At 43.0% G+C, this 12477-nt stretch overlaps 1 protein-coding gene across 6 annotated transcripts in view; it reads left to right on the top strand.

Annotated features, from left to right (window-relative positions):
• The window catches only part of LOC137369997 (aspartyl/asparaginyl beta-hydroxylase-like), a 295423-nt gene that overhangs the window by 236137 nt on the left and 46809 nt on the right, over nucleotides 1-12477 (top strand). For all 6 annotated transcript variants that reach the window (XM_068031905.1, XM_068031903.1, XM_068031904.1 and 3 more), the window contains one exon: nucleotides 10420-10556. In XM_068031905.1, coding sequence (XP_067888006.1) covers nucleotides 10420-10556 — 137 coding nt within the window. The remainder of the gene's footprint in view (nucleotides 1-10419; nucleotides 10557-12477) is intronic.

Here is a 12477-nt window from a genome sequence, read left to right as displayed (position 1 = left end):
TTTTCCCATATTAATACCTTTCTCTCTTGCCTTGTCTCTACTCTTTGATTTACCACATCTTCCCAAATTTGATCCCTTGCCCCCAATATTTAGTTCAATACCCTCTCCACTTCCTAGTATGCGGCTCGCTCAATCACTGGTTCCAGCACAGTTCAGGTGTAGACCGTCCTAAAGATACAGCCCCCACTTTCCTCAGTAGTGGTGCCAGTGCCCCACAAAACTGAATCCACTTCTACCGCACCAGTCTTTGAGCTACGCATTTATTTCTCTATTTTTATCTGCCCTATGCTAATTTGCACATGGCTCAGGTAATAATCCAGAGATTATTACCTTTAAGGATCTGCTCCTCACACTGACTACGCAGAACCTCTTTCTTTGTCCTGTCTATTGTCATTGGTACCTACATGGACCATATCGACTGGACCCTCCCCCTCCCACTGTAAGTTCCTCTCCAGTCCTGAGCAGATGTCCCAAACCCTAGTACTGGGCAGGCAACACAGCCTTCTGGACTCTCGCTCTTTGCTGCACAGAACAGTGTCAATTTCCCCCAACTATACTGTCCCCTACTACCATTACTTTCCTTTTTGCTCCCCCTGCTTGAACTGCTTCTTGTACCATGGTCAGTCTGCTCATCCACACTACAACCCTCACTCTTGTCCATACAAGCTGCAAGAACTTCAAACTTGTTGCTCAATTGCAAGGGTTGAGGCTGCTCCACTCCCACCTGTCGGACTCGCAGTCACATCCTCCTGTCCCTGACCACTGACTAAAACAGATGACCCTGTCCTAAAGGCGTGACTGCCTTCTGGAACAGTGTGTCCAGGTAACTATCCCCCTCCCTGATGCATTGCGATGTTTGCAGCTCGGCCTCCAGCTCATCTACTCTGAGCCGAAGCTCCTCAAGCCACAGCCACCTACTGCAGACATGGTTGCCATGGATAGCCATGGCATCCAGGAGCTCCCACATACTGCAGCCACGACACATCACCTGTCCTGCCATCTATATTGTGTTAATTAAATTAAATTTATTTTTCTTAATTAATTTATAGTATCCCTCCTTACTGAACTCCCTCACTTACCAAACTCATCACATGCTGTGCACACCAGCAGCACTCAGTACAGACTAAATGGAATTGCATTCAGAACAAGCTCGTAAAATTTCTACGGTAATTATGGAGTTGTGCAAATGGAGCGGGATCAGATCTGTTGATGTATCGGAATAAGTAGAAATGAAGATGTAGTGCCTGCTACTGTCACTGGTCAATGATATTTGCACTGGAGCAGTAAAATTAGCCTAACTCGTATCAGTAGCATATAATATATATATATATATAATATAAACATGAAAAAAGTGGACAGCTCAGGCTGATCAAATGGCTAATTGATGGCAGGGGCATCATAGCCAAGCTAAGTCCTTCAACATATTGAGGACACAGGGACATGAAAGAATAAGTGGGATGATGTATTTTGCCATTAGGAAGGGAGCAAGGAAGAACAGTTCACAGCAGAAATGATAATACAATACTTTTTTTTAAAAATGCAGCAGAGAAATAGAGGCAAGAAACTTTAACAGTGAGGTCAAGACCACAACTTTCAAGTTGTTGAACTATTGGGATGGAAGGGATGGATAGGCCCAACCATCTTCAGCTGCTTCATCAATGGCCTTCCCTCCATCCTAAGGTCAGAAGTGGGGATGTTCGCTGATGATTGCATAATATTCAGCACCATTCACGACTCCTCAGATACTGAAGCAGCCCACGTCCATATGCTGCAAGACCTGGACAACATCCAGGCTTGGGCTGATAAGTGACAAGTAACATTCGTGCCACACAAGTGCCAAGCAACGACATCTCTAAAAAGAGAGAATCTAACCATTCCCCTTGATGTTCAATGGCATTACCATTGCTGAATCCCCCGCTAGCAACATCCTGGGGGTCACCATTGACCAGAAACTGAAGTGGACCAGCCACATAAATGCTGAGGTGACAAGAGCAGGCTGGGAATTCTATGGTAACTCACCTCCTGTCTCGCCAATGCCTGTCCATGATCTACAAGGCACAAGTCAGGTGTGTGATGGAATACTCTCCACTTGCCGGTTGGGTGCAGCTCCAACAACACTCAAGAAGGTCGACACCATTCAGGACAAAGCAGCCTGCTCATCCCATTCACCACTTTCAACACTCACTGCCTCCTCGCACAGTGGCAAGAGTATGTACCATCTACAAGATGTACTGCAGCAACTCACCAAGGCTCCTTAGACAGCATCTTCCAACCCCGCAACCTCTACCACCCGTAAGGCCAAGGGCAGCAGATACCACCACCTGCAAGTTCCCCTCCAAGCCACATACCTCTTGCCTTGGAACTATATCGCCATTCCTTCACTGTCACGGGGTCAAAATTCTGGAACACCCTTCCAAACAGCTCTGGTTGGTGTACCTACACCCCAAGGACTGCAGCAGTTCAAGAAGACAGCTTACCACTACCTTCTCATGGGCAATTAGGGATGGGCAAAATGCTGGCCTAGCCAGTGACACCCACATCCCCAAGCAAATTTAAAAAAAACAATTAGACAAATAACGGACGAGGCTCCACGACCCCCCAATCCTCAATGGCGGAGGGGCCAAGCACATCCATGGAAATGACAAGGCTGAAGCATTTGTAACTATCTTCAGCCAGAAGTGCTGAGTGGATGATCCATCTCTGCCTCCTCCTGAGGTCCCCAGCATCATAGATCAGCGAATATTCCCACTTCTGGACTTTATGATTGAAAGAAGGTAATTGATGAAGCAGCTGAAGATGGTTGGGCCTTACTTGGTCAATTAGAAATCACTGAACTGATGAGTACTTGCCCTTTTATGTTATTAGTCTCACTGTAAAAACCCTTGAAAAAGTTACACCTTGTTAAATGAGATGTAACTGTTTTTAACGGCGTACTAAATTCATAATTACTGCCAAAAAATCCCCTCACCCTAAAAAAAAAATTTGTGGGATGTCAAATTGATCCATTATTTTAAAAATCCACAATTTTAAAGGTTTTTAAATTTTGATATTTCAGTTTATACATTAATCTCATGTGTATGTCACAATCATTTATGTTGCTCTCTGTAAGATATTAAAAAAAAAAGTGAAGGATACCGCATTGCGATTGACCGCTTACTGTGCTTGATGACATCATTTGTTGATGCCTGGAGATCCCCTTGACTTGGCAGAGATTCAAACTAATGTCAGGAAAGGGGAAATCTACACCGCAGAGATCACTAGATCTTTGTGGGCAGCTTTCTTCAAGGTAAGCGGTGAGCGCAGTCACTTTGCTGCTGACCACAAAAGGGATAATAGGGCGATGTAGTTGACAGCACAGAAACAAGCCATTGGTCCAACTTGTCTATACCTGTGTTTATGCTGTACACAAACCTCCTCCCACTCCTCTTCATCTAACTCTATCAGCATATCCTTATCCATTTCTTCCTTTTTCTCTCATGCTTATTTAGCTCCCCCTTAAATGCATCTATGCTATTGACCTTAATTACTACTTGTGGTAACCCATTCCACTTTCCTACCACTCTTTGGACAAAGAAGTTTTTCCAGAAATCCCTATTGGATTTATTAGTGGCTATCTTCCATATTTATGTCCTTAGTTTGGACACCCCTACAAGTGGAAACATTTTCTTTATCTTCCTTTTCAAATCCTTTCATTAGCTTAAAAAGCTCTATTAGGTCACCCCTCCGCTTTCTTTTTTCTAGAGAAACGAGCCGCTGTCAATTCAGCCTTTCCTAATGAGTATATTCTCTCAGTTCATGTATCATCCTTGGAATCTTTTTTGTACCTTCCCCAGTGCCTCTGTATCCTTTTTATAATATGGAGACTAGAACTATTCACAGTATTCCGTGTGGTCAAACTAAGGTTCTATAGAAGTTTAACATAACATCTGTTTTTTAATTCTCTCTCTCCAGAAATGAAAGTCCAGATATTAGTTTGCTTTTTTTTTTACTGCCCTTATTAACCTGTGTCTCTTCTTTTAATGATTAGTGTGTCTGTGCAACTAGATCCCATATCTCCTCTACCCCATTTAGATTTTCATTATCCAAGTGGTATGTGGCCTCCTCGTTCTTTCTACCAAAATGTACCGTCTCACACCTACCCATATTGAATATTGAAATTCATTTGCCAATTGCATGCCCATTCTGCAAGTTTATTAATGTCTTCCTGCATTTTTTTGCAAACTTCTTTTTATATTAACTACACCTCCCTATTTGGTGTCGTTTGCAAATTTTGAAATTGTATTTCCGGTTCCCAATTCCAAATCATTAATGTAAATTGTTAACCCAGCTCCAATCTCTAACACCACTTCCCAACTTTTGCCAGTCTGAGTAGCTACGCTTAGCCCCAACTCTGTTTTATAGCCAGCTTGCTATGTGGATTCCCTTGACTCCACATGCTCTGACTTTAGTCATAAGTTTACTTATCAAAGATCTTTTGAAAATCCAAATATATTATATCTACTGCATTCGCCTTGTCTACTCTGTTACTTCAAAGAATTCAGTAAACATGGAATGTTGGCTTCCTGGTGCTAGGGTAAGGAACATCTCAAACCAGTTTGAAATCACATTGGAGAGGGAGGGGAAGGATCCAGTCATTGAGATTCTTGTTTGGACCAACAACATAAGGAAGAGTAGGCAAGAATCCTCTTTGGAGAATACCAGGAAGTAGGAGCTAAATCAAAGAGCAAGACCTTGAGCGTTATAATCTCTGGATTGTTACCCAATTGCCAGTTTTGTACAAATTGGCATAAGGATAAACAGATTAGGATTGTGAACACGTGGCTGAATTAGTGATATGGGAAAGAGGTTCCATTTCATGAAGCACTGGCACTAGTACTGAGACAGGAGGAACTGTATCTTTGGGATATGCTCCATCTGAACCAGACTGTGACCAGGGTCCTAGAGGAGAGGATAAATATGGCAGTCATAAGGATTTTAAACTAGTAAGTAGATGGGAAGACTCCAGTAGAAAAGATAGTAAATAGTTTAAAAGCAAATGAAAGGGAAGAGAGTAGAGTAACAATCAGAAATTGTGCATCTAGGCAATAAACTAAAGGGAAAACTAAAAGATGTGAAGTAACGAAACCAGAACAAAGAAATAAGAAAGGTACAAATAAAACATAAAAGCAGAAGCACAGGTAGGGTGTGTGGCCCAAATAAACATACTTTATAGAATCGCACAGAGTATAAGGCACAAATTTAATGAATTGCAAGTACAGATTCAGTTTGGAGGGTATGACATGGCTGCAAGATGGTCAGGACTGGAAATTAAATGTACCAGGTTGTAAAATCTACAGGAAAGATAGGGAAAATAGTAGAGAGGAAGGAATAACCTTAGTGACTAAGAATGAAAGCACCTCAATGATAGAGGTTACAATGAGAGGTAAGCAGGCAGAATTAAGATTTAGAGAAGGATTTAAGTAGTGGGAGTTGTGTATAGGCCCCCTGGTAGAAGCTGTGAAGTGAAAGATTATATAAATGCAGAGATTAGACAAGCATGGAGCAAAGGCAGAGTGGTTTTAATGGATTTGAACATTCACATGGATTGGGATAAGCATGTCAGAAGGTAGTGAATTTCTTGAGTGTATCTGGGATAGTTTTCTGCAGCAATATGTCCTAAAGCCAACAAGTAGGACAGGCCATATTAGATTCAACGATGAGTAATGAGCCAGATTTAATTAGCAGCCTATTGGTGTGTGAGCATTTATCTAATAGCAATCATAATATGATTGAGTTCAATGTAGTATTTGAAAGGGAGAAACACAAAACGATTATTAAGATTCTAGATTTAGGTAAAGCTGACTTCAGTGGGATGAGGCAGAGACTATCCATGGTAAACGGGGCAAAATAGTTAATGGGTAAAATGACAGAGATCAGTGGGAGGTGTTCAAATAAGAATTGGCTGCATTTGCTGACAACGCTACCGCTAGGTGGCGCTGCTGTGGCACATGCGCAAATGCAGCATGTGCTACTAAAACGTCACAGACTGCGACTTTAGGCAGCTGCCAGGACTAAAGATGGCACTGCTCAAATAATCACACGGAGGCAACCTAACCTAAACACGTCAGCACACAATGGCGGAGTGAAAGAGCAAACGAGCGGGCCGGGGAGGTGGGGGGAAGCGGAGTGGGCCTGGTAGGAGCGGAGCAGCCGGCGAGTGGGTGAGCGAACGGGCCGGTGACGGAGGGAAGCGGAGCGGCCGGAGACAGCAGTGTGAGGGGGGGTGGGGGGTGGTGGTGGAGGAGGGAAGAGGAGTGCGTTTTTCTGCGCATGCGCTATAAACTTGCAACAGCAAAAGACGTCCGGGTCGGTCCCCGAACCTGGCGACACCAAGGTCTTCGGCCGCTCGCTCCGCGCAGCCCTCTCCGCGCAGCCCTCTCCATCCAGCCGTTCCCTCCATGTACAGATCCCCCATCCAGCCGCTTTCTCCACTACTTCTCAACTGTACTTCAGGCATTACAGCTGTCTGGTCCCTGCCTTTTGTATCCCCCTCTTCAGGAACTTCTGCATTTAACTCCCTCCCACTACACTCCCACCTCCCCCTCTCGCCCACCTGCCCCCCACCTCCCCCTCACAACCCCATCCTCCCTCTCCCCCACCCCCAAGGACCACACCACAGTTGAATATCTGAAGTGCAGTTGCAAAGTCGGGAAAATAGCATCAAAAACCTCAACAATTCCAGGTTTAATTATTGAGAAATTTTATTAAGTACATGAAGCATTCGAGGCACTGCTGTGCATGGATGCATGAGTGTTCTGTCGCCAGCATTCCCGTGAGACAGACAGGCCGAGTCTCTGCTATGCAGAACTAAAGATATTGTTCCTGGAGAGCCTTGTGCTGAATGAATGTTTGGCTCTCTATTTCACTAACTGTATTGTCCATGTGAAGAAGGCAAAGTCACAAGAGTCTGAGCTCAGTCTATTTTTGGTGAATGTTGCCCAAGCGCATCTCAATGTGCGCTCCCACTTCATCCATAAATGCAAGGTTCCTTTCCACATCGTGACGAGCTCCGCATCATGATCCAGTTGCCTTCGTTGCTTGAATGCTGACCTTAAGTCTCAAGGATTGTTTTCTTGACGGCATGTTTTACATGAAAAGAAATAAGGAAAGAACATCAGTGTCAGAGCTTCCCCCCCCCCGCCTCCAATGAAATTACTGTTGAGCATGCTTTATGTTCTGCAGTAAAGGCATGTACTGATAACACTGCCAATGAATCACTTAGTACCCACCTCAGCTGTAGGAGTCAGGATGATGTTACTGCCCCTATCTCGTGATGGTTCAATGCTGCTCTCAGGGAAAACATGAATGATGTGAGGGTGCTGGAAAACGAAGCACATTTCTTTTGGACTATGAACATAAAGCAGGCCATTTAGCCCAGCTGTTCCCTGCTAGTGGTTATGCTACTCCTGCACCTTCCCATCCGCTCCTATTTAATCCTGCCTACTAGTATCAGCATCACCTTCCATTTCTTTCGCTCTTATCTACCTTTGCCTTAAAGCAACAATGAAGATGGAGAACGGTGTGGCTGCACTCCCACCTCACCAATTGTGTACACAGCAAGAGCATTCACATTCGTGCTACCACTGGACATGGCATGCTTGTTTCTTTTAGTGTTCAGTCTCTTCTTGCTGAATGTTCCCCAAGTGCTTGACCGCTTTGGACGCCCTCTCTGCTTGACATGCAGCAGCTGGCAATTGAGGAGTCTCACAAGGCTCTGCATGGTTGTTTCAAGGGCGGATGGGGAAACAGGTGGCTGTGTGTCCATGTGCACGGCTCTGATGAGTGCGGGAACAGAGCAACTTACAACAGGGACTGGAGCACATGTGCTGCCTGCACACAGCCCCAGACAATGGAAAGGATTTTAGTGCAGTGCAGTGGACTGGAGCACATGTAGTGCCCCAGACAATGGAAATGTTTTCAGAGCCAATTACAACAGGGACTGGAGCACATTTACTGCCTGCACACATCCCCAGACAATGGAAAGGGTTTTAGTGCAGTGCAGTGGACTGGAGCACATACAGGGCCCCAGACAATGGAAATGTTTTCAGAACAACTTACCTTGGAGCAATCTGCTCTTTCTGATAAAAATGAAGCAGACTAAAATCTTCAAAACGACTAAATAATTGCGATAAAATGCGAGAAAATACCCGACAAAATCTCTCCACCTTCCACTTTCAGAAACTCGCGCCGAAGCTTGAGGCATGCGTGAATACCTGTTGGCGTTGCATATAGCGCATGCGCAGAGGCTGACCAGGCGCGGTGCCCGAAGATGCACACGTCACGCGATGACATCATCGGCGCATGCGCAAATCAGTCCTGGCAAGCCGGAATGCAGCGCATGCGCAGAAAGCAGGAGACCGTCTGCGCACCGCGGCGCAGCCTGATGACGTCAGTGGCGGCCAGCGTTGTCAGGAATCACTTTGATAAGAATTTAATATGATGCAGAACCAGTTACTACCCCTAAGTGGTAAGAGCTCCACTTGCCAGAAAATATATCCATGAATAGCTAAAGAGGTAAGAAACAACATAAAACTAAAAGAAAAAGTGTACAAAAGTGCAAAAAAAACACTGATCCTGGTGAATGGGAAAGATACAAAGAACAGCAGAGGGTGACAAAGCAAATAGTAAGAGCTACAAAAAGGGAGTATGAAAAGAAACTTGCAAGGAATATCAAAATCAAAGTTTTTACAACTATGTTAGGAAAAAGAGAGTGGTCAGAAGCAATGTGGGCCTCTTGAAAACTGATAATGGTGATATTGTCAATGAAAATAAGGAAATGGCAGACATGCTGAATAGTAATTGAGTTAGCATTTACCATAGAGGAAGAGGTCAGTATGCCAGACATCCCAACGAAACTAATATTGAATCAGAGTCAGGGACTCACCAGAATGAAAGTAAGCTATTGTTCTGCCATTCAGTGAGATCATGGCTGATCTGTGACCTAACTCCATCCACCCGCCTTGGCTCCATATGCTTTGGTTAACAAAATCTACTAATCTCTGATTTAAAATTAACAATTAATTTAGCATCAATTGCCGTTTGCAAAAGGGAGTTCCAAACTTCTACCGCCCTTGGTGTGTAGAAGTGTTTCCTAAATTTCACTCCTAAAAGTTCTGGCTCTAATTTTTAGACTATGCTCCCTAGTCCTAGACTGTCCAACCTATGTCTAACCTATCTGTTCCCCAAAATATCTTGAAAACTTTGATCAAGTCACCCTTCACCTTCTAAATTCCAGGGAATACAACTCTAGTTTGTGTAATCTCTCCTAATTTAACCCTTGGAGTCAGGGTATCATTCTGGTAAATCTATGCTGCACTCCAAGGTCAATATATGCTTCCTAAGGTGTGGCACCAGAACTGAACAGTACTCAGGCGTGGTCTAACCAGGGCTTTGCATAGCTGTAGTGTGACTTCTGCCGTGCCTCTCCCAACCACCAAAATTCCAATTCTCTAGAAATAGGGGCGGCGCAGTGGTTAGCACCGCAGCCTCACAGCTCCAGCAACCCGGGTTCAATTCTGGGTACTGCCTGTGTGGAGTTTGCAAGTTCTCCCTGTGTCTGCGTGGGTTTCCTCTGGGTGCTCCGGTTTCCTCCCACAACTAAAGACTTGCAGGTTGACAGGTTAATTGGCCATTATAAATTGCCCCTAGTATAGGTAGGTGGTAGGGGAATATAGGGACAGGTGAGGATGTGGTAGGAATATGGAATTAGTGTAGGATTAGTATAAATGGGTGGTTAATGGTCGGCACAGACTTGGTGGGCCGAAGGGCCTGTTTCAGTGCTGTATATCTAAATCTAAAATCTAAAGGCCTGCATTCCATTCGCCTTTGATTATTTTCTTTACCCGTTCTTGACATTTTATTGATCTGTGTACTTGGGACCCCAATTCTCTATGGATCAACATAGCTTTTCACCATTTAGAGAACAGAGAATTGAGACAGAGGCAAATAGAGACCAGTGAGAACAAAATTGTTTTGCAAATTTATGTCGGCTGTTTATAGCACACAACCCACAAGTGCTGCCTCTGCTAACTACTTCCTTTTGGGTTGCTGCCACGACTGGAGGAACCTGAGAAAACCACTTTATTTGGTAGGTGTCGGATGGTCAGAACTTTTCTTTTGCTTTCGTGTGCTGCCAGTACTGCCATTGGCAGAGCAGAAAAGTAAATGTGGCATGCAAACATTCAAGTAAAGACAAATAGTTGAAGGGTTTGAAAATGAAAAGTGCCATATCACCCAAGAAATGATCAGGAAAATAAGGATAGTAGTTTAGTAAATTAGTCAGTTCACAAGTTCCTGAACACTTGTCTATAATATGACATATATTGCACACTATGATGTGATCTTTCTACCACTTGTATTTGATTATCTGTGTATGTACAGGCCACATCAAACGTTCTGTGGTGACCCTTCAGAAGCTGGTGGATCGTTACCCAGATGATGTCTCAATTAAGAATGAGCTCGGAGTAGGTTATCTCTTATTGGGAGACAACAATAATGCCAAGAATGTCTATGAAGAGGTACATTGTAAAGAATTAATACAGAAATATGTCAGATATCTTTGTATGATTTTTATTCTAGAAGGGAATATTTGTTCCCCATGCTTGCATTTCACATTTAAAGAGAGCATATTCTTGAGAATATGTAGTCCCTAATGCTTCATTTGGTACATGAATTATCTATCGTGGAATTAAGCCACACAGACTATGAAGATACCAAGTTTCATCCTCAATCTATGCTAAATTAGCTGATTTCAGCTGGGTTATTGCTAAGAACACCTCAGCAACCCTGGACTAAAAAGGGGGATAAAATTAGTCTGGCGCCCTACTCTGGGTTGCTTTTCAGTCACCTCTCCTGGTAAGTGCGCATATGTGGACAGTGGCAAAGGTAGGATCAAGTTCAGCTGATTTCTCTGCTAGCAATCACTATTTATGCTCACACATTTAGGCAAGATACTAGTGGTTGACTGTTACTGTGGAAGTGTATCCTAGCATGAATCAGCACCTTCAGGAAAGGAGGAGAGTAAATTGGAAGGAAAAGGAAAAAAATACTCATCCTATTCCACATAGTACTCATCAATGCAACCAACCCCATTCTAAACGCCCCCTCCTCCCAGTGTAGAAGCACAAAAGTGCTGACATTAACTATAAAAATTGAAAGATCCATAGAACACTCCAATATCCCTCCAATCATGTGTGTTTCAGGTTATGTAAATGTGTGCATGTCCTCCCTGCCATGTTTGGATAGGGTATTGGATAGTGTTGAGAGACATAAGTACTTTATTGAGAGGCATAGAAATCAAATTATCAGTCAGTACAATCCAGGCTACATGACACATTACAAATAACCTGGACACCACTTCAACAATGCACATAATCAGGCTGTTAAATTGAGCTTCACTTTGTGTATGCTTTGTTGGAGAAAGTACACATTATTAAACTTGGTAAAAATACAGACACTGAATCAAAACTACATACGCAGCCTCACGGCCATTGCATACATCTAAGGTATTTGGCAAATCCTATTCAGTTTGTTTATGAACAAATAATGCAATGATGTGAATGATGTTGGAATGTGTTACTACATTACTTGCATTTGACAAAATTGTTAGATCTCCTGGCTCTCTCCCCTTCCCAAACAAAGAAAATGTTTACCAGATGCTTCTTCGGCAAAATAATGCCTTTATATTACCTGGTATCGGGCACAAAGCCAGAAAACTAAGAATGAATGGAGTAAGAAAAGAGAGTGCAGACCAGACTCGAGAGAGAAAAGAAATTGGGTCCATTTCCATTCTCTCAAATTCTTTCAGATAGTGTTGCTTGGAAACAAAGGCAGCTTCTCTGTCTAGACTGTCAATCAAACTGTGCCAGATCAGCCTCATAAACACATTTTCAGCTGTTTGTTATCAAAAATTCCATTGCCATGGTTCTCATCAAGAGCAGAACCTTTGCTGTCATTGACCCTATCCTCACACAGTTCATTAACATAATTGCATGGTGTCCCCAAGTACACAGGTCAATCTAGAATAAGAATTAACCCATGGCTTTCTGCAGCCTTGTTTTTTAACCTTGTGGAAACTCAGCAGTTTTTTTAGTATCAAAATCCATGATTAGCAGTGCAATGGTTAATATGAATATTCCACCCTCATTGACCTCGCATCTCTGCACAACATTTGTATTTACATTTGGTGCATTTCAATTCCAGAAAAGTAAGACACCGTTTTCAAAATAAAATTTTCCAAATGATCGTCTGCTTTATTATTAAATAATTAAATACATTTCTTCCACAAATCAGCTAATTACATCTCCTAATGTAACAATACTGATGCCACTATTTCTCAATGCTTGACTTGTATTGTTTGTATCTTTATTTTTAGAAATCTTCATAAATAACGAGAAACATGTTCAATAGTTTGGCTTTCACGGAGAAACTTATTTTCTT

Source organism: Heterodontus francisci, chromosome 5, assembly GCF_036365525.1.
Source record: "Heterodontus francisci isolate sHetFra1 chromosome 5, sHetFra1.hap1, whole genome shotgun sequence".
In the NCBI taxonomy this organism is placed as follows: Eukaryota; Metazoa; Chordata; class Chondrichthyes; order Heterodontiformes; family Heterodontidae; genus Heterodontus; species Heterodontus francisci.
This window is presented reverse-complemented; position numbering and strand designations above follow the sequence as displayed.